This window comes from Crotalus tigris, unplaced genomic scaffold, assembly GCF_016545835.1.
Source record: "Crotalus tigris isolate CLP2741 ecotype Arizona unplaced genomic scaffold, ASM1654583v1 scf7180000018563.1161478300:1536566, whole genome shotgun sequence".
In the NCBI taxonomy this organism is placed as follows: Eukaryota; Metazoa; Chordata; class Lepidosauria; order Squamata; family Viperidae; genus Crotalus; species Crotalus tigris.
In genome coordinates, this window is record NW_024097077.1 from 921,777 (window position 1) to 943,608 (window position 21,832).

Sequence of the window (21,832 nt, forward strand, 5' to 3'; positions counted from 1 at the left end):
TTTGTACTTTCTGAATAATCAAATGTTTATTTGATAGCCCTGCAGCCCAAATTGTCCCCCATTAATTTTTTTTTAAATAGAATTTGTAAATCAGCATTGCCAACAGATGAAGCAGCATTGCCAACAGATGCCTTCTTTATCGGGCTGCCTTTTTGTTTCTGTAGAGCTGCACGGAAGCAACTAACATTCCATAAATCAAGCAGGATAAGATCAAGATGGGGCAAATCTTCCAGATACTGTTTTCTAAAGAACACCATAAATTCCTTGGATTTAAGCAAAGTTGGGCTACCATTTCCTTAACTTGAAAGTTGGGTTTATCCCAGGGCTTGAAGAGCTATTGCTTTTCGCATCAGCCGCTCAGTCAATGGCGAGTTTGGTCTGAGTTCATCCCGTTCTAGAAGGAGGCATCTAAAGAACAAAGGGACAAAACTCTTGGAGCATTTTATCTTGAACAGAAGAGCTTTTTAAAACCTGAAGCTTCATTAGACTTCCCCAAATAAGACCTGGGATGGCCCGCCATGTGGAAAGAAGTGCAACTTTCTTGGCAGACCTCAAAGGTAGCTATAAAACCACACCTGGAAGGAACTTCATGAAAGGTCTAACTAGCCCAGGGTTTCTAGACCTCAGTAATTTTAAATGGGTGGACTTCAAATCCCAGAATTCCACAGCTGGGAATCCACAGAGGTATGCTCCAGTTGCAACCATCTGTTTAGTGGCCATTCAAAATTACAAGGTCTTCAAGAAGAGACTGGGTAGCCATCTGTCCACTGGACAACTCTGGCCCCTTCACAAGCCATTGCCTTCATGGTGGTTCAGGAATTCTGGGAATTGAAGTTCACCGTCTGTAGGGGAGCCACATTGCCCATCCCTGCTGTAGTGGATCCTGGCTGAACATGGGGCTGGATTAAAGGATATCTTAAAAGTGCATTGCAACTCTGATTTCATGAAGAGAATAACTGTTGCCAATTCAGCTAATCAATATCAACAGAATTCAACACAAGTATCCCATCATTGAGAGTTTTTCAAAACTCATTTTTATTTTTCAGCCAAATCACCTTCTCACGCCTTCAAAAATAATTTAATAAATGACCGTGCCTACTAATCCTGGTTAATCAAATCAAGTTCCTCATTACAGGTCAGTGACCCGGACTAAATAAAACCTACAGAGTAAACTACAAAATAGTTTAGCTTAAAAAAAGTTAAGCAGGATTGTTTGGACCCAGCAGAAAATTCCACATCTGTGGATTACACTGAGAAATCAGAAAAACATCTTGAAATAGGGACAAGATGATGAAAGAAAACAAGGCAATCGCAAGCTCCAGCTGGAATTGAGGAAAGCTGTTAGCTTTTTTTGGCAATACCAAAATGGTTTAGATTGCATTTCCGGGCAGATACAATTTAATTGCAAGTTTGTGAATAGCAGGGGATGGGCTAATAATCACTCTAATGGGAGTCTGTAATGAACTGTAGGCATTCAAAATAAAAGCAAAAAGTTCTTGCCTCCTTTCAAATAATAACACGTTCATGTCTCCTCTGAAGAAAACTTGTCTTCTTGCTATCTGGTGGTGATTGCAGAACTTCCCACCCTGTCAACCACTCAAAAATTAAATCCCTGCTCCTCTTACGGATCGCAACCAGGATTCACCTCTACGTTCATTGCCCTCTTTCAACTACGTAAAATACAGAATCCAGTACATGTTGTACTTACCTAGCAAGTCTTTGGTTGGCTTTAGATTTACATTTTAAAGCAGCATGAACGAGGAACTGGGCAAAAATATCTCTCTGGAAGAGAAGGAAGTGTAGAAGAGACATTATTTATTCCTAGCAAGATGACTGCAGGGTGAGCGTCTGGAACCGATTAGGTGTAAATGCAAAGAAAGTTTGCAGCCCACTTTAACTGAGCAGTTACCCAACATGGACTTAGAAATTTTGCTTTTCCAAAAGTAAACGTAAGCATGTTCCCTTTTTGATTTTTAAATCAACGGCCTCTGCTATGGGCTCTAAGGTGGAACATGGTGCTCAGGATGAATTATGTTCATGCTTGCTGCTCAGGTTGGTTAAACCCTCAGACTGGCTGGAGCATCTGCAGAGGAAGGTTGGAAAAAGTCAAGATATTGGCCAGGATGAAGCTCCGCCTCTTTTTTGACATCCGTTGTATTAACAAAAAAGAGGTGGGCTTTTGATTACATGGTCTCAGCCACCATCTTGACCTTTTTGATCAACCCCCCATGAATACCCCTACTTCGGCTAATAATGAACTGACCACCTAAGAGGAAGTACCCCCCCCCTTTACTTCCGTGACTCTGCTTTGCATACTGAATGAGCAATTCTCTTTCTCTCCTTTAAAAACCAAGGTAGCTAGTAATGCAGTGGTCATTCTGGGCAGAATCCTTCCCAAAACCAACAGTTTGAGGAAAGAGAAAGAAGGAAGCCGAGTGGCGCCCAAGGCTGAACGCCCTTCCCACGCAGGAGAAATGGGCAAACCCAATTCCTGTGTGAAAAAATGACAAAATCAGGACAGAGACACGATTCCCAGGAAAGCTGAAGCTGAACATTTAGAATTAGCAATCCAGAGTGGAAGCAAGCTGACAAATGCCAGACAAATGTTACGAAGATTGCAAAACGGGTGTTCCAGTCTCACCAGCCAGCTGAAGGTCTTCCATCCTGCTGGTGGCTCACACCTGCAGGTGGGGGGGCCTGGAACCGGGGTCAAGGAGCCCAGCTGACACTTTATTCAAATGACATCCTGGCTCTTCACTAACTTTCCAGACCTAAGTTATAGATTTGTTGTGCTTCTCAGTCCCTCTTGATTTGTGTATGTGTGTAGGACACAACTTCCTGAAGTCCCCCACCCCCAACAGGTAAATTTCTCAACCGGGGCCACTTCAAGGTGTGTGGGAATTCAGCTCCCAGACTTCTCCAGCTAGCATAATTAAAGTGGGCCAGGTTGGGAAACCCTGGGATAAAGGAATAAAAAGCCAGCAAAACCCGTCTCCCTCCTCACCTGGGCATCGCTCCCTCCTATTTTAACAACCTGGTATCGGACGGGGTACAGCAGCTCCACCGCCTTGTCGTAATGTCCTTGGTCAGACTCCACAAACGCTTGTAGAAGAGGCAGCCCCAGACTGGGAACCAGGCTCAGCTGGTCGTCTTCCGTGGGAGTCCTAGGAAGGAGAGCCAGACTGGAAGTGACCCGCGTGAAATCAGGCAGTTCATAGGCCTGAATGAAAACCTTTCTCACTGGCACCGCAAGGCCAGGGAGCCCAGAGGAAGCCCAAAGCAAAGCATGGCTCAAATCTGTCCCTGTAGGCAATCCTTGACTTACAACCATCCATTTAGCGACCGTTTGAAGTTGCCACACTGAAAAAAGAGGCAATCGGTCCTTGCGCTTATGACCACTGCAGCATCCCAAAAGTCAAATGATAAAAATTTGGACAACCAACATGTATCTAAGATGGTTCAGGGCCACCATGATTGACACTTGTCACCTTCCCAGACAACGTCCGACACACAAAGTCAATGGGAGAAGCTGGCTTCACTTGATGACACGATTCACTTAACAACTGCAGTGATTCACTTAACAACCATAGCAAAAACAATCAGTGACTCACTGAACGACTGCCTCGTTTAGCAACAGAAATCCCAGTGGTCGTCGTAAGTCAAGGACTGTGTTGCTGGAAGTGCATTGGAGGTCCCCTGGATTCTTTTGCCTGATTGTTGGGCAACATTCCTTAGATTTGTTTGGCAGGTTAAGACTGAATTTATATTTTTACGGGCAACCAGGCTTGATATCAACAGCACTTTAAGCTCATTAAGAAGCTGAACACGGTGAAAAGCTGCAGGCTTCTTTCTTGTCAGCGGTGACAAAAAAGGTCGTAAAGTGGGGCAAAACCCACTGAACAAACATCTCACTTAACGACAGAAAAATTGGGCTCAATTGTGGTTGTAAGTCGAGGACTACCTGTACTTTGATCAAGAAGTTTGTAAAATTGGGTGCGACTCATTTAACGACCGCCTTGGTTAGCCACAATATGCTACTCCCCACTGTGACCTGAAGTCAAGGACGTCCCGTAGTTCTTGGACAAGAAGGAGCGACCCCCATTTGCAGGCTAGTCCAGGAAACTAAAACAGCCCCCCTCCCACTGGGCTTTACGAAGATGCTCCTCTGGAACAGCCCACGTTGGAGGCCACGGAGGCCTCGTGCCGGGAGGGTGGGTCACTTACTGGACCAGGTCCTGTAAAGTGGTGAGAAGCTCAGAGGACGTTTTTTGATCCTGAGCACCCAGGGAGGCCATCAGAAAGTGGACATCGTTGAAGATCAAGGTGTGGTCCCGCGCGTGTCTCTTCGTCACCTGGTTTACAGCTTCCCACCTGTCGCCCACCTGCACCCCTAGGAAGAGAGGAGCATCTTAGGTCTGAGAACTGACCAGCGTCCCCGTGAGCGAGTTGGGGGGCCACACAAACATCTGAGAGAAGCCACCGCGTTGTACACTTTGGAGCCTCTTTCTGCTGGGGGGCGATTCTAAGCTCAGCCGTCTCGGGATGGAAACCAGTTCCCTCCCCCCAAGACAGACTCCGCTCTGCCCCCTCCCCACTTGGGAGTGAGGGGCTTCCCCTGCTCCTTTCTGGCAAGCAAGAACTGTCAGCCTTTGCCCCCAGAAGATAACCACGCTCACTCCTCGTGCCCAGCCCCCCCCCCAGCTGCATGTCTGAAGCTCAAGGCAGGATTCATGTTTGCCTTATTGTCAGACTGCCACCTTGTGATTATTTTGGGGTTATTTTTCCATTGTTTGGATGAATTTCATTAAAACAATAGAATAAGAGCAGAATAATAGAATAAAATAACAGAACAGAATAAGAGTAGAGTAGAGTAGAGTAGAATAGAGTAGAGTAGAATAATAAAACGGAACCAAACAGGATAGTATAGAACAGGACTAGAATTGGACAGAACAAAACAGAACAGGAATAGAACAGAACAGGAACAGAACAGAAAGACATAGAATGGGATGGGATAGATTAGACGATTGGGATGGGATAGGATGAGATGGGATGGGATAAAACAGAATGGAACAGAACAGAGCAGAGCTGGAAGGGACCTTGGAGGTCTTCTAGTCCAGCCCCCTGCACAAGCAGGAGAACCTATATCATCTCAGACAAGTGACCGTCCAGCCTCTTCTTAAAAACCTCCAGTGATGAAGCACCCACGATTTCTGGTGGCCAGCTGTTCCACTGGTTAATCATCCTCCCTCTCAAGAAGTTTCGCCTTAATTCCAGGTTGCTTCTCTCCTTGATCAGCTTCCAACAGAACAGAACAACAACGCAGCTTCCCACAGCTGCTCACTCTTGTCCAATTAAACACAACTCACCAATGGGACACCCAGTTGACAGTTTTCAACACACTGAGCTGAACAAATCTTTTTGTTTGACAGGGAATATAAATATGAACTTAAACTGTAAAGAAGGAGGCGAAACAAAACGAAGGAGATCTCTCCTGGAAGACATTTAGAAAATAAAAGTAGGAAAACTCTTTTTTTTTTTTTTTTACCTTCTAATTCAAGCCTATGTAGCATGGAGCTGTTGTCAACCACATCCAGCATGGTCCCGCTCAGCTGCAAGCTGGGAGCAATCTGCAAATCCCAAATTAATAAGAGTTTAAACCAGGGGTGGGGAAACTATGGCTCCCTTCATGGCTTGTGGACTTCAATTCCCAGAATCCCTGAGCCAGCAGTGCTGAGGGGAAAGGGAGAGGTTTCCAAGCTGAGCCAGGCTGGCTCAGGAATTCTGGGAGTTGAAGTCCACGAATCATGAAAGACCTAAGGTGGCCTACCCCTTGTTTAGACTATTTGGGGTGGGGGAGGAAGGAGAGCATTGTTTTGAACTGTTCAATTTCCTCAATAGCTATCAGAATAAAGTTAGTTTTTTCCTCTTCCTGTCTCCTTATTCCTACTTTGCGTTTCCTCTACCGCTATGATTCCTATTTAAAAGAAAGGATTTCACAGCAGAGAGAAAACCCTTTAAGAGTCAGGCAGTGCACAAATTTTATCATTTTCTTCAGGGTCTCCACCCAGCTACTGCAGCCCTAAATGACAAATAAAGTGCACACATGCTAGTACGCTCAAGGGTGAAGAGCCCTCAAGCACATTGTCTACCCACAAGAAAACGGGCCTCAATATATTGAATGCACAGGAGAGCCACAAAAACCACAGTTTGCTACAGCACAGGTTTTTCTTCTCTGGCACATTTCTCAGTCTAAACAAGCACTGTCTCCTACACAACCGACCAGAGGGTAATGTAGAACTGTCAAGAACTTAACTGCTGAATCTGGATTATCTCTAACTGGCAGCAGAGATACGGAGACCTCTAACTCCACAGAGAATTCGAACACCCCAGATTTTAACAACTCAACAAAAGACTAACACCCCCCCTTAGTGGTCACCTGTAACAGAGAGTGTGTAACCTGGTGTACACAGAAGTGTGTCTTTACTCGGAAAAACTCTCTTGTTACTTACTCAGGAACATGTATTATTATTTAAAAAAAGCAGCACATATTATGTAAATCATATGAGCATGCTCAATTTGCAAATCCAGTTTTATTTTGTACAAAAATGTAATTATTTTACAGTTTTGAGTGCAACTGATAAGAATAAGGTTAAAGCAAGGAATCTAGTACTTACGTGGGTGTCATAAATTGTCAAAGCGGCCTCATAGTCACCCTGCACACACGATCATATTAACGAGGAAGAAGGAGAAGGAGTCATCAGAATTTTAATTTCTCAGATTCTAACCCCAGTAACCCCTTGTCCTATCTGCAATTACTGAGTACCGGGATCCAAAAGAAAATGGAGAATATAAAAAGCCCAACAAACAATGATTTGTAAACACCACATTTCTGGCCAAGGGAAGGTGGTTTCCTCAGTTCAGCCCTGGCTGCAAGTCTTACTCACACTGTGGCTGCTGAAATCACTGCCACCGTCCGCTTCAGGAATTAGCCACGCACGTGCAACAGGTCCCATCATCCCACTAGAAATACTAAACCAGCGCACTCAGCGCAAAACACACACACACCAGATGCCACATCTGCCCCAAGGTCAGCCAAAGCGAACCTCATGGTTGACCCTCACGGTTGTGGCACCCCTTTGACTTTTCTGAACTGCTGGCGAATGCTCTGATTCCATCCCAGTTGCGCATCGAAAGCAAGATTTACTCTCACAAAAGGGAAGGATTAACATCTTGTTCTATTTCTACTACTTGGAGATGATACCAGCTCTCCACTTCCCACATGCATTTGACCCCTTCTGAATGGACAGATAGCGATGGAAGAGTCCACTTACCTTTTCAATATAATATAACGCCCAGTGCCAATAATTATGGCAAGCAAGCATGTCGGAGTCCTGGAATGGAGAAAACATGATCAACGTAAGCTAGAAACGAATTCTGGTGCAAGCAAAAGAAAAACACCCTCCAGAAGTACATTATCGGAAACTATCGTTAGAGAAATGCCAGGATGATCAACCCAAGGCCAAGGATTTTGGTCTTCTGCGCTGATGTTCCAGATGTGATACATTCCCCGATCCCTCTCCTGATGTTGACAGTCCCTGTTGCAATATTCATTCTTAAAATAGTCTGCTAAGGTAGATCAGGATCTAAACTTCCATATTCCTGAAGGATGGATTTAAGCAAACGGCGTCTTGGCCAAGACCTGCCCCCAGAGTTGCAACAATGACGAGATCCAAATGGAGAATTTTCTCACTACCAATCCTGTGGCTGCTTCCCTGATAGATCACCGAACATCAACCATTTCATTTCCTTGCCTATTTTGGTTTTCCAATCTGTCTCCTGTGAGCTATCCAGAGATAGCAAAACTGATCATACACAAGACCCCAATAATAAGCCAAGCATCCAAAGTGCAACAAAAATCTAGGATATTGATAAAATCATTCAAAATCTGCTAGCGGTCTGTAACTACTACGAACCTGCTCTCCAAAAGGCACTGCAGAAGATACGCATAAAACTGTCACCATCCCGACTCTTTCAACCCACCTGCAGGCACCCTATAAGGAACCACTATTGCCACATAATGCAACACGTGGCAAAAAGTGCCACAAACCCTTCAGGGTGAGAGGAAGCTGGTGGCCATTTTAGAAAAAACCAAATAAGTAGATGGTTACCTTCCAGTTGTTTTCAGTTTGCTTCATGAACGCCAGCCCGCCCTTAAAATCCGCTTTCATTTCATTCACGTGAGCCAAAGCGTGGACAGACCAAGCATCCCTGGAGTTGATGGCTAAAGCCTAATTGAGGAATGCAAGGAATAGAAAATGATGCATTCTAAGGAAGCTGTCATTGCATAACCAGGAGAGCTTCACATAAGACTTGGCTAGATTTTTCACGAGTAATATGGTGGGAGAACCTCAAACTCAGATTCAGCTGAGCAAGGTGTAAAGGGGGGTAAACCTGGGTTTGGGGGATGAGGAAGCATTAAGGGGAGTGTTGCAGAAAAGATCACAAATCCTGAGAAAGACAGAATCACAAAAGAGAAATTCATAAGAACTCCATCTTGATTTTGTTTAGTGTAAGATGGGACAGAGTAGAACTCAGCCAAGCTTTCAAGATTCAATTATTCTGCCTTATTATAATAAAAAGCATTGCTTAAATCCTTGCTGGGTATGTTTCTTAAGCTCGGCTACCTCACAGTGCTAACATCAATCTTGAAAGCTGTCCAGGTTTCCTTCTGTCCCATCTCTTACTTAACAGAACTAAGGTGAAATTCCTTCCAGTTTCTTTCTCACAATTCCCTCTTTTTCAGGACTGCGTAACATTTTGTGCAAGTCTACTGCAAAAGTCCCCTTAAACTTGTTCACTCCTTCTCTATGCCAGAGATCATCTTGACGTTCCTTTATACTGGGCTAGTTAATATATTAGCAGAACGTTCTTCAGGATTCCTGGAATAAATGCAGCTGGAGACTTCAGAAAACCCTCTAAACCAGGGGTCTCCAACCGTGGCAACTTTAAGACTTGTGGACTTCAACTCCCAGAATTCTGGGAGTTGAAGTCCACAAGTCTTAAAGTTGACAAGGTTGGAGACCCCTGCTCTAAACTGATGAAGAGAAGAATAAGCCAAGTCTGGATCAGCTCAACAGAGACCCAACTCTGCACATGTCCTCTCCAGAGGTTCCCATGGGCAATCCTGAGTCGTCTCCTGGAGGTCTTCTGAAGGTCCATCTTCCCCCAAGGAGAACAATTAAGTTTGGAGTCAGCAACAAAGCCTCAAATGCGGACAAGCAAAGCTTCATCCCCTCCTCCTTCCACCTGGTCAATTACGAGGATGTTACTCTTTCTCCCTCTCTGTCAATCCCACTGGGATCATAATATTCCTGCAAATGCTCCAGTAGATTCTTTTTTTTCCTGTAGAGGGGGGTGACGTGATCCAGTTGGAGAAGAAGACACAATCTTCTTAACGCTGAGGTCAGCTTTAAGAGCATCGGTTCGGTCTCCTCTTTGCTCCTGGGAGCAAAAAACTAGGTGGCATCAACATTTTGGAAATCTAGAAGGAATCTCCTCTGTTGAGCTCTTAGGAAATTGACAAGGCCACATCTGCCACCAAGAGCCACTCTCAGGCACGGCAGCAAAAAACCAGAGCGTGCTTGATAAGTGCCTCCTCCCACAGATTTTACTTCAAGGCTGAAGCTTTTTCTGCATCTGAGGATGGAATTCCTGGAAACTTCGGCCTTTGAATAAACCGCGGGGCTCAGAGAGATATTACCAGTCCCTTCTGATTCCCCCCTTCCCCCACTCAGCTTCTCTGTCAAAAAATGAAGGGCAGGATTCTCCATTTGCACCGGTCTGCGTCTTCTTTCCCTTACCTCAAAGGCCATCTTCTCAGCACGGTCATAGAAGTTGGTCTCCACCAAGCCGAAGGCGTACATGCCTTTGATGTAGCTAAAGGGAAAAGGTTCACACAGAGGTTGGTCAGCAAAGAGTTAACCCTCTTTAAAGCAACCTTTCTGACTTTCGCTGACCGGCAAAGTCCATCTGGTTTTGGGTTAGGGGTCCCTGAATTGCCAAACCAGATCCAGTTAAGCAGCTGCACAATATCTGAACTTTGGGGTTTATCTTGAGGGGCCATTGCACGTCTCCCCTCTCTCTGCCCCCCTCCAGGGGATGAATCTGCAGCCTGCTGAAGGTAAGGCTCCTTCAGAAAGCCCTTGAGGGTGGGGATGGCAGGAAGGCAGAAGGACAAGTCTCTGCCTGGGTTGGACTACAAGACCCATGAGGACCCTTCCAGCTCTGTTCTTCTGTATTCTACTCTTTGTGCTTTAGCAAGATATGTGAACCTGGGCCACTGTCTGTTTAGGGCCCGTGTTCTGTCCGAACATGGGTTAATTTAACACGCTCAATATATTCATCAAGGATGAACGCTGAGTAGACGGACTTTTGTTCTGTGTTTCGCCACAAGCTTCATCACAGGTTTCCTGATGGAATCCTGGTTCATTCCATTCTTTCTCCGATCTTCTCCCCAATTCTTTTGTCTTCCATTGTGTCTGTTAACACACACACACACACACACAAACCCTGTTAATGAGAGGAAGCTAGAGTACTTTGGACTAAGGGGCATTTTTGGGAAGGCAAACCGTGTCACACAATGCAGACAGGGATGTTGTGATGTCACAACGCATGCAACATCAGTGGGGCTCATAACAATGTGGGGAGGGAAACACGAAAAACAACACAGAGGGAAGAAAGTGGAAGCGTGGAGGGCAGCAGGCAGGCAGGCTTAAACGGTGCACAGAAACCCTTCACACCGGATCCGTTTGTGTTGCACCAGTGGAAAAATAAGAGTGTGGGCAACACACGGAGCCAGAATAGCTTTTAGTTGCTAAAACGGAATCCCGCCGATTCACTTTTTCACACTTCGACTGAGAAGTGGGAGACCGCTCAGCCTGAATTATTTTTTTAAGCCAAGGAACATCTTAGAATCTGTTCAGAAGCAAAACTGCCTCACCTGCTAAGAGGAATATCTGGAGTCCAATGACGATACACCCGGGCAATGGAGTCTCTCATTTGATCCTTGGACCCCAAGTAGAAGTAGCCATCGTGGGCAAATTTCAGGGCCAGCACGTCGGTTGGGTTGGTCATCAGGATTTGTTCCCACGTATCACAGGCTCTGTAAATCTGCCTAGAGAGGAGAAAAGTTTACGAATTAGTGTTCACGCAAGGCAGTAAGTGTAGGTAGTCCTCAATCTACGATGACAATGGAATCCAAAATTGATGTTGCTAAGTGAGAAATTTAGTAAGTGAGCTTTGCCCCATTTTACAACTTTCCTTGCCACATTTGTGAAGAGAATCCCTGCAGTTGTTAAATTAATAATCCGGTCGTTAAGTGAATCTGGCTTCCCCGTTGACTTTGCCTGTCCGAAAGTCGCAAAAGGGGTCGTCTGACCCTGGGACACTGCAACCGTCATTAAATGTGAGTCAGGCAAGACACCAGAAGATGAACAGAGGGCAAACCCCACTAGCCCTTCCTAGCTACTTAGGGCAATGAGATGTCTGCAAGGAAAGAGGCAAGCTCAGAGGGCACCCTTTGGGAAGGAGAGAGAGGGCCTTCACTCTGAATACTCTGAACAGGCTTTGCTGGAGAAAGAGCTGACCTTCAAAACGTTCCCGTTTGTCCACTTTAGCACAGCTCATACAGCATCTGGAGAAACTGACTGGCATCTGTGCTTGCTTGGAAGGCAGACGTTTAAGCTCAAAACCACGGAGCTTAGCGCACAGGTCAATAGACGCAGTCAAGCTCTTATGGGTCAAGGGCAAAAATCAGTGGAGCACAAAACCCCAAACCAGAGACCTACCCCAAAGGAGGAACAGACTTCACAGTGTCGCCATTTGCAACAGAGATCTCAGGGAGAAGCTACTTGTTCTATGGATGTCTACGGGCCTAGATTTGGCCACAAATGCAAAATGCAATTCGTTAAAAGAAGAACTTACCCACGAGCGAAGAGCTCCAGGGCAGACACGTGCAATTTCTCCCGCTCGGTCAGTGGCTGAGAGTGTGAAAGGGACACCGTGTTCTTGATGGCATCATCCAGTTTCTTGTCCAGCCGCACTGAACTCCCGGTACCAATCAGAACCAGGCCGTTGGCGATTACGTTGCCCATGACTGCAAATAGAGGTCAGAAGGCCTTTTCAAGTCTATAGGCAGGTGAGCAGGCAATCAACCAGCCAGTTAATCAGCCAAGTAACAATATTTTTACAAAATTAAAAGCTTTATGCTAAGCCAGTGGTTCTCAACCTTTCTAATGCCGCGACCCCATAATACAGTTCCCCATGTTGTGGTGACCCCTAACCACTTATACATCACCGGGTGCCAGGGGCGTGGCCAAAGAAAAGGGGGAAAAATGGTGGACAGCCTTGTTTGGCGACCCCCGTGAAATGGTCGTTCGACCCCAAATGGGGTCCCGACCCACAGGTTGAGAACCACTGTGCTAAGCTTAAAAAAACGGCTGTATTATAGTTATATTTGCCTATTATATTGTAAATGTTTAAAAGATAAAAAGGAAGGAAGGAAGGAAGGAAGGAAGGAAGGAAGGAAGGAAGGAAGGAATATGAGGAAGGGAAGGAAGGAAGGAAGGAAGGAAGGAAGGAAGGAAGGAAGGAAGGAAGGAAGGAAGGAAGGAAGGAACTCAAGACAGTATGCATAGCACTCCATGTTGAATTTTCTTCCATAACAAATACCCTATGAAGTAACATTGAACAGAGAGAGAAAGGGGGGGAGGCTGACCCAAAGTCCTCCAGGGATGTTCCTCGTATGAGGATGGAGAAGAACCTGGGTACCCCTCCTCCTCCTCATCCAGCCCCCTCTTCATCCCCAGTATGACTAATCAACAGTCACGAAGAAGCTGAACACTCAAGGCAGAACCAGGTTGAAGGAACCCGTGCTAAATCCATGCAGAGTGCAATTCTAGGAGTGTCAACCAGAACCTACTTCCAAATAAATGTGTAAAAAAAAAAGGAAAGCTAATGGGCAACCTTTCCCACGTCAAGAAGTTACCTCTGCTGCTACACTAGAAAAATATTCCAGACCTTCCCGTTCCCACGTTCCCAAGTCTCTTCTGGTGGTCCTGACCCCTGCTCCATTTTATATTGAAGTTTTGAAATTCAGGATTCCTTTTCTCCAGAATTCTGAGCAGTTCCACATCCTGAACCCTTCTCACATTTGGTTAGCTGAAGACCCACTTACCAAAGTTAGGATCCGCAGCCTGCAGTTTTGAAAAAGTTCCTTCCAGGCCCCCGAGAGTGTGGTCGTTTGTCCAAGTCACATACTGGAATAAAGAAAAGAGTAAAGAAAAGAAGAAAGAAAAGAACCGTGTTGGTTAAGAACCCAAAGAGAGCCTTCTGTGAAAGAGGTCCAGAATGACAACTTTCACCAAAATGCCTCTTCTTCCAAATATGGAAACCCAACAAAATATTCTTAAGGTCGCTTCTTTATTTCTATTCTTATTTAAAAAATTACTAGTGGATTTTGCTTGGCTTCTGTTTTGTCAGCCATCAACCCTGAACACTAGTCTTTGAATTGCTTTCACAAAGCCTTCAACCCTGTCACAAGTATTATGTGAAATTACATTAGATTAAATTAAATTAAATTAAAGAATTTTCTTCCAGGATTTCCATGCAAAACGCACAAATGCAGTGTGCATTTATTCAATTTGATTTTGCTCAATGCATATAGGACTTTGCACCTGAACAAATTAAATGTCTCGTTTTCAAAGGGGACTCTGATCTGCCCAAACTGACAGCACGGAAGATTTGTCTCAGAGATGTCACAACCTCTTTGGGTTTGCCAAAAAAAGTAGCGATGAAGTTAGTATTTTGTGATTTCTTGCAGGTTAACAAGTGCAATACGGTACCAGTTTTTCTGCATGGTGCTTTATGATGCTTAAGAAATCTAAGCATGAAAGAAGGATCTGTGAAACAGAGTCAAGGGATATACAACAGATCAAACACAGTCAGTAACCAATAGCATTAAAGAGTCATTCAGGAAATAGCTATTGGCAAGAACATGCTCTTTTTTCTGAATGGTTAATGAACACAGCCCCTGTTTAGGAATTAAACCTTTCTCTCCCTTCAGGCACTTTTGAATGAAATGTATTTTAGCCGTCTCGGACAGCAACCCAAACTCATTACGATAAATCTGTTTGTTCAAGAATGGCTGCCATCTGGCCAGCAATAGCAAGTCCTTGGGAAAAAAAAGTTCCCCAGCTATTGCCCGGATCTGTCTGGCTTCTCTTCCTTTTGTGTGTGCAGCCACTGATAAAGAGACTTTTAGGGGGGAATTCGCATTTGCTACCCATTCACCCCTTCCCAAAAATGTCACACATGCATATTTCTAATGTAGATAAAATTGTAGCCATGGCACCAGTTTGTGCTGGTGGGGGGGAGAGGGAGAGAAGAAATAGGCATCCTGGCACATACAACCCCCCCCCTATTTATTTATTTTATTTATTTATGAGACTTATATACCGCTTTAAGTGCAAGCACTCTCTAAGCGGTGTACACCAGTAAGCAATGTATATATATATTGACATTGCTCCCAACAATCTGGGTCCTCATTTTACCTATCCCGGAAGGATGGAAGGCTGAGTCAACCTTGAGCCGGTGAGATTTGAACCGCTGACCTGCTGAACAGAGTCAGCTAAAGTGGCCTGCAGGACTGCACCCTAACTGCTGCGCCACCTCGGCTCATATCTTTCTCTACATTTATGAAGTGCTAGGAAGTCTGCAAAAACCATAACCGGAATCAGAATAACAGAGTTGGGAGGGAGCTTAGAGATCTTCTAGTCTCAAGCGCAAAGACCCCGTACCGTTCCCGACAAGGGGCTGTCCAGTCTCCTCTGGAGCGTCTCCAGTGATGGGGCGCCCCTCAACTTGCTGGTCTTTACGGTATAAAACGCTTGCCATTTTTCCTCTTTTTCCTCCCCTCGTCACAATTTCTGCAACTGACCACGAGTGATAAGGATGCTTATATGCCCACCAGCCCCTTCCACAACCCCTTCCTCGTTCCCACCTGAGTCAACGCAGCATCGAACAGTTTACAAGCCTCATTACTGGTGGTTGAAAGGGAAAGTCCTGCATCCTCCCAGGCCTGCAAAAAATGCAGAATGGAAAACTGAAGCAGAAGCACAAAATTCAGAAGACACACAAAGACACTTTGAAGTTCTCATTTATGCTGCTTTTTTTTTAACCAAAAAGAGGCTTAAAATCTATGCAACTCTGGTAAATGTTGTATTTTTTCATTACCTTCAATGGATTAAAATATAGTATCGGTAGCCTCCAACTCACAACCACATCTGAGCCCAAAATTTCCATTGCTAAGGAAGACAGTGGTTAAGTGAGATTTGCCCCATTTTACAACTTTTCTTGTTGTAAGTCAGTGTTTCCCAAACTTGACAATTTTAAGGCATGTGGACTTCAACTCCCAGAATTCCACAGCCAGCGTTGCTGGCTGTGGAATTCTGGGAGTTGAAGTCCTCATGCCTTAAAATTGTCAAGTTTGGAAAACACTGTTGTAAGTGAATCGCTGCAGTTGTTAAGTTAGTAACACGACTGTTAAGTGACTTTGTCAGAGGGTTGCAAAAGGGGATCTCAGGACTCCCCCCCCCCCTGGGGACAAAGCAGCTATCATAAACACACACCAGTCACCAAGCATCCAAATTTTAATCACGTGACCCTGGGGATGCTGCAATGGCCATTAACTGTGAAAAACGGTCATAAGTCACTTTTTTTAGTGCCTTTGTACATTAAGGACTACCTGTACCAGGGTTTGGATACTTACCTCTGTGCTCATTATTTACTAATTATGGAAAGTTGTTCTACAGGTTGAGCAGAACTGCAATCAAAGTTTCTGACATAGCCACAAAAATGATGGGATGTTCTAGGCCAGGGGTAGACAACCTTGGCTCTTGTATGACTGGTGGACTTCAACTCCCAGAATTCCTGAGCCAGCCACGCTGAGGGGAAAGAGAGGTTTCCAAGCTGAGCTAGGCTGGCTCAGGAATTCTGGGAGTTGAAGTCCACGAGTCATGAGGGGGCCATAGTTCCCCCATGCTGGCTCAGGAATTCTGGGAGCTGAAGTCTACGAGTCATAAAGCGGCCTAGGCCTAGGCCAGAGATAGGCAATCTTGGCTCTTTTATGACTTGTGGACTTCAACTCCCAGAATTCCTGAGCCAGCCACGCTGAGGGGAAGGGAGAGGTTTCCAAACTGAGCCATGCTGGCTGAGGAATTCTGGGAGTTGAAGTCCACGAGTCATAAAAGAGCCGAGGTTGCCTACCCCTGGACTAGGACAATGGTTCCCAACCTTCCCAGCTTGGTGGCCCAGGCTGGGTGGGGGAGGCGCACAGCTTAGCAGTGAATCGTTGATGAAGATATTGGAGAGTACTGGGCCTAAAACAGAACCTTTGAGGTTCCCCACTGCTTCCTTTCTTCCATGTAGATGTAGTTCCATAGAGGATCACAGGTTGAGTGCAATTTACGATGCTGTCTAGCCCACATTTTGTTAGCCTACCAAGAAGCAGGTTGCGGTCTACTTTGTCAAATTCCTTTCTGAAAGAGCTTTAATTCATAGCCACCCCTGCAAATGCCGCTGGCTTTTAGCACTGTGAGAATACGTCCTAAGACAAAATTCATCATTATTACACAACTCGGGTTTTGAAATTCTTCCCTTGGGAGCCAAGACAGACATAATTGCTTTTCATAATAGCACTGCTATTTCTCACCAGGGATGCCAGGCCTGTCAACAGAGACGGCAAGCAGAAGAGAGAGATCAATCTTTTTTTGATCTGAGCGCAACGCCTGCTCACTTCATGTGCTTTCTTGGCCTCTTTTGATTCTCCAATTAGCACAGGTCTGGGATCTCCTGGTAGCCTCCCATCCAAGTACTTAAAGACCCCCAATCTTGCATAGCTTTACATGTTCAGAAAGTCATGCTATCTTCCCCTCCACCCCATGATCTACTGTTGCTACAATCAATAGCGGCAACAGTACTTTCCATAACCAGCAAATATTGATTGGCCTCTCCCCTCAAAGTTGTAGTGGTTTTATTTATATATATACCACCTTTATTATTGTTGATAAATAACTCAAGGTGGCGAACATACTTAATGCTCCTTCCTCTTCCTATTTCCCCCACAACAACCCTGTGGGTTGGGCTGAGGGAGGGTGACTGGCGAAAGGTCACTCAGCCGGTTTGCACCTAGAAATCCAGAAATCGTGAGTCCTAGTCCAGCCAGAGTGTGAAAATCATCTGGGAAATGGTTTCCAAACTTCAAAACATTGCCAAGGAATTTCCAGGGAGTCTCCAGGGGTCAAGACTAAGTTGAAGGCGCGCACACACACACACACACACACACACAACTTGCACGTGCAGGGGCGCATGTGCACACACATTCACCCCCTCAAAGTATTTTCTTCAAACTCTCCCCCCCCCCAAATCTGGCACATGGAAAGGTGTGGCTGCAAGGTGATGGCTTGCTTTCGGACCAAAGTCCACCTCCGCACACCCCAGTGTGCCTGGATCCTAACAAAGAGCCTCGTTGACCTTGGTAGGATATTTATTTTTAATAGTGTTGCACGTTGATGATGGACTTTTTTCCTTCCAATCACGTCCAATTCTTAAGAGATTGCCTGGGCAAGACCCTGCAGTGTTTTGACGAGGCTTTTCGGAAGTGCTCTGCCATTGTCTCCTTCCTAGGACTGAGAGAAAGTGACTGGCTCAAGGTCACCCAGCTGGTTTTGTGCCCAAGGTGGCTCTAGAACTCCCAGGCTCCTGGTGTCTAGTCTGAGGCTTCACCACTACCCCAAATGGGCTTTGGCGGTCATTTATGCAGGCCCCTCGGGTTGAGATGCCATCATGTATCCTGGTCTCCTCACACAAGTCTTGTGCCCCACATATTGTGACCTTATTCAAGCAATGATGCTCTAGAGCAGGGGTTCTCAACCTTTTTAATGCCGCGACCCCCAACCGGTTGTAAATTGAGGACTACTCAAGCAGTTGTAAGTCGAGGACTACTCAACTGGTGCAGCACCGTTTGCAGAATGGGACTTTTGGCCGGCTCAGCAGGGCAGAGACAGCCTGGACAATTCCTATTGGCTTTTGAAAGCCAATAGAATTAGATTCTATTCAAGAGAGTCTATTCTATTGGCTTTCAAAAGCCAATAGAATAAAAGGGAGTAGCACAGCTAAGGAAAAGGGGAAAAAAGTGGCGGACTGCGTTGTTTGGTGACCCCCGTGAAATGGTCGTTCAACCCCAAATGGGGTCCCGACCTACAGGTGGAGAACCACTGCTCTAGAGCAGGGGTCCTCAACCCTGGCAACTTTAAGACTTGTGGACTTCAACTCCCAGGATTCCTCAGCCAGCAAAGCAAAGCTGGCTGAGGAATCCTGGGAGTTGAAGTCCACAAGTCTTAAGGTTGCCAAGGTGAAGGACCCCTGCACCTGTGCCATTTACCAGCCATTTACCAGCCTTTCCCCCACGAACGTCTCTTTAGGCCGCCCAATCCAAGCAAGAACCCAGGCAGAAACTCTAAACTCCTTAGTCCAAGCCGGTTCTCGCAATCTTTGCAAAACTTCTTCATCAAGCTTCAGCTGCAGAACCCTGCCCAGGAGTCCAAATATCATCTCCTGAACTTTGTCCACGATTCGGCTACCCAGGTAATGAGTAACCTGCTTTCTAACCTCTTCCTTCATTTCCCACTTCCCATTCCGGTATTAGACTCCGGAACGGCTACCAGCCAGATCAGCGCAATTCTGCCTCCGGGAGTTGCAACTCCTGACCAAGGAGACCCCCTTCCTTGCCCAGAAAGCAAGCTGGCACGGCTCTCCCCACTCGGTACCCCCCCACCTTGCCCCAGGACCTCTTCTGCTGCAGCGGGGGGGGGGGAATGACTGGGGTATTTGACCTACCAGTTTCTCTTGCCCCCAAGGGACCAAGCAGCCGGGTCTTTAGGAGAGCCCATACATAGGATGGATGGGGCACCACCAGGAAAAGAGCATCCAAGAGGAACAGATTTGCAATGGCAAACTATTACAGAATAGAATAGAATAGAATAGAATAGAATAGAATAGAATAGAATAGAATAGAATAGAATAGAATAGAATTACAGAATAAATTTACAGAATAGAATAGAATAGAATTACAGAATAGAATAGAATAAGAATTAGAATTAGAATAGAATTAGAATAGAATAGAATAGAATAGAATAGAATAGAATTACAGAATAGAATAGAATAGAATTACAGAATAGATTTACAGAATAGAATAGAATAGAATAGAATTACAGAATAGAATAGAATAGAATAGAATAGATTTACAGAATAGATTTACAGAATAGAATAGAATAGAATTACAGAATAGAATAGAATAGAATAGAATTACAGAATAGATTTACAGAATAGAATAGAATAGAATTACAGAATAGAATAGAATAGAATAGAATAGAATAGAATTACAGAATAGAATAAGAATTAGAATAGAATTAGAATAGAATAGAATAGAATAGAATAGAATTACAGAATAGAATAGAATAGAATTACAGAATAGATTTACAGAATAGAATAGAATAGAATAGAATAGAATTACAGAATAGAATAGAATAGAATAGAATAGATTTACAGAATAGATTTACAGAATAGAATAGAATAGAATTACAGAATAGAATAGAATAGAATAGAATTACAGAATAGAATAGAATAGAATAGAATAGAATAGAATAGAATAGAATAGAATAGAAGGGACCTTGGAGATCTTCTAGTCCACCCCCCCCCAAAAGCAGGAATTTTCATACTACTGGAGTGAAGGAAAGATCGCTTTCTGAGCTCTCCCCCCCCTCTTGGTTCAGCAGCTGCAGGTGGCCCACAAGTTGCCCTCCCCTCTCAGCTGACCCCGCAGCGGGCGGAAGCCAGCCCGGAAAGCTCCGGGCTAAAAGGCTGAATCCGAACTCGGCTCCGTCTCGCGCGCGGGCAGCGCCCCTCCCGCCTAGGGCCGCCCTCGACTCTGCTCGGCCCCGAGCCGATCCGGGCAAACAAGCCGGGCGGGGCCGGAGAGGCCTCGAAACGCCCCGCGGCGGGAGCGGGACCCCCTCCGGCCCGGGCGACCCTTGGCGGGTTCCAGGCGGCCCCTTCGCAAGCGCCGCCGACCCCTGGAGCCGGCCGGAAGGGTCCGGGGCGCCGCAAGGGCGGGCAGTCCGGCCGAGAGCTCCAGCGGCCGCCCCGGGACCCCGCCTCACCTTGCAGTCCCGCAGCGCCGACATGCCTCCGCCGCCTCCGTCTGCGGAGCGCAGCCCGGCAGCTCGGTCCCTGAGCCAGGAAGGGGCGGCGGCGGCAGGCGGGGAGGAAGGCGCCGGGCGCCGCCTTCGGGAGCCACAGCCCGCCCGCCCCGGCCCGCCGGGCTCCCTGGAGGCGGTGCAGGGCGAGCGGGTGCGTTGCTCCTCCCGGGTCTCTGCCGGAGCTCCAGTTCCCCCGGCCCCGGCAGTTCCCCCTTGCCCCGTTAGGGCCCCTTCGGAGGTGCCCGAAGCCGCAGCCTTCGTGGGTACTCCGTCTCCTGCTTCCGCTGGGGGTTGGACTAGAAGACCTCCAAGGCCCCTTCCAACTCTTGTTATGCTATAGTTTCTTGCCGGGCAGAAGATTGAATATTTCAAGATTTCACTCTTCACGGGCTGGGAGCTACCAGCGAGCTGAAGAAGGGAAAGGATGCCTTCGAATAATAATAATAATAGTGATAATAGGAAGAAGAAAGAAGAAGAAAGAAAGAAAAAGAAGGAGGGGGAGGAGGAGGAGGAGGAGGAGGAAGAAGAAGAAGAAGAAGAAGAAGAAGAAGAAGAAGAAGAAGAAGAAGAAGAAGAAGAAGAAGAAGACGAAGAAGGAGGGGGATGAGTCTAGCTGAAGGGGGGAAGAGAAAGAGAGAAAAAGAGATTGCGAGAGAGAGAGAGATTGAGAAAGAGATAGAAAGAGAGAGAGAGATTGAGATTGAAAGAGAGAGATTGAAAAAGAGAGATTGAAAGAGAAAAGAAGAAGAAGAAGAAGAAGAAGAAGGGGAAGAGGAAGAGGAGGAGGAGGAGGAGGAGGAAAGAAGAAGAAGAAACTCAAATTGGCAGTTGCAATTGTGCGAAGCACTACAACAAATGTAAAAAAAAGGCATCAACAGAACGTGGCAAAACTCAGCTAGCCAGCAAGGCCAATCAGCACTGTATTTTTCTTTCTACTTCAGTAGCATTAGCCTTGTGCATGAAACAGAGTAGCCTCTGTAGGCAACCAGGCATGCATGTGCACAAACACACACACACACACAACCCTTTGCACTACCAGCCTGCTAGCAAAATGAAGCAAATGCTACACCAGTGTGCAACCCAAACAAACAAACAAAAAAATACACAAACAGAGAGCAATCTTTGTGAGGCTTTACCACATCTTTAATTCAATGTTTCTCAACCATGGCCACTTTAACGTGTGGCTGGGGGAATTCTGGGAGTTGAAGTCCACAGATGTTAAAGTGGCCATAGTTGAAAAACACTGTCTTAATTGTTCTTTCCTCTTTGCTTTCCAGGCTCAAACATTCCGGAATTGACAAGGTCTTCCACAATGGCCCGGAACTCCAGTTGCTCAGGGCAACCGCCCCGCTGGGGGGTTCTAGGATCCAAACAATCCGCGTGTCTGGCTTGGCCAGGATGGTGGCAAGCTGCTCTTCCTGAGTGCTCACCCCCCCCTCCAAATGCACTGTGCAGAGCTCCTGCTTGTTCTGTTGGGGTACGTTGGTCAGTGTACAAAATCCGCACCCCCTCTTATT

At 46.0% G+C, this 21,832-nt stretch overlaps 2 protein-coding genes across 2 annotated transcripts in view; one reads left to right on the forward strand and one right to left on the reverse strand.

Annotated features, from left to right (window-relative positions):
• Window positions 1-20,425, reverse strand: TTC38 (tetratricopeptide repeat domain 38). Its single transcript, XM_039354584.1, has 14 exons — window positions 20,277-20,425; window positions 15,059-15,136; window positions 13,235-13,316; window positions 11,983-12,154; window positions 11,000-11,173; window positions 9,861-9,936; window positions 8,169-8,288; window positions 7,332-7,391; window positions 6,675-6,713; window positions 5,546-5,627; window positions 4,225-4,390; window positions 3,005-3,164; window positions 1,709-1,782; window positions 1-408 (listed from the first exon to the last, which is right to left on the reverse strand). The coding sequence occupies exons 1-14, from the start codon at window positions 20,298-20,300 to the stop codon at window positions 315-317; spliced, it is 1,401 nt and encodes a 466-aa protein (XP_039210518.1). The 5' UTR covers window positions 20,301-20,425; the 3' UTR covers window positions 1-314.
• Window positions 20,299-21,832, forward strand: part of LOC120313055 (polycystic kidney disease and receptor for egg jelly-related protein-like) — an 8,173-nt gene continuing 6,639 nt past the window's right edge. Inside the window, exon 1 of the mRNA XM_039354559.1 lies at window positions 20,299-20,466. Within this exon, the coding sequence (XP_039210493.1) occupies window positions 20,299-20,466 (168 nt within the window). The remainder of the gene's footprint in view (window positions 20,467-21,832) is intronic.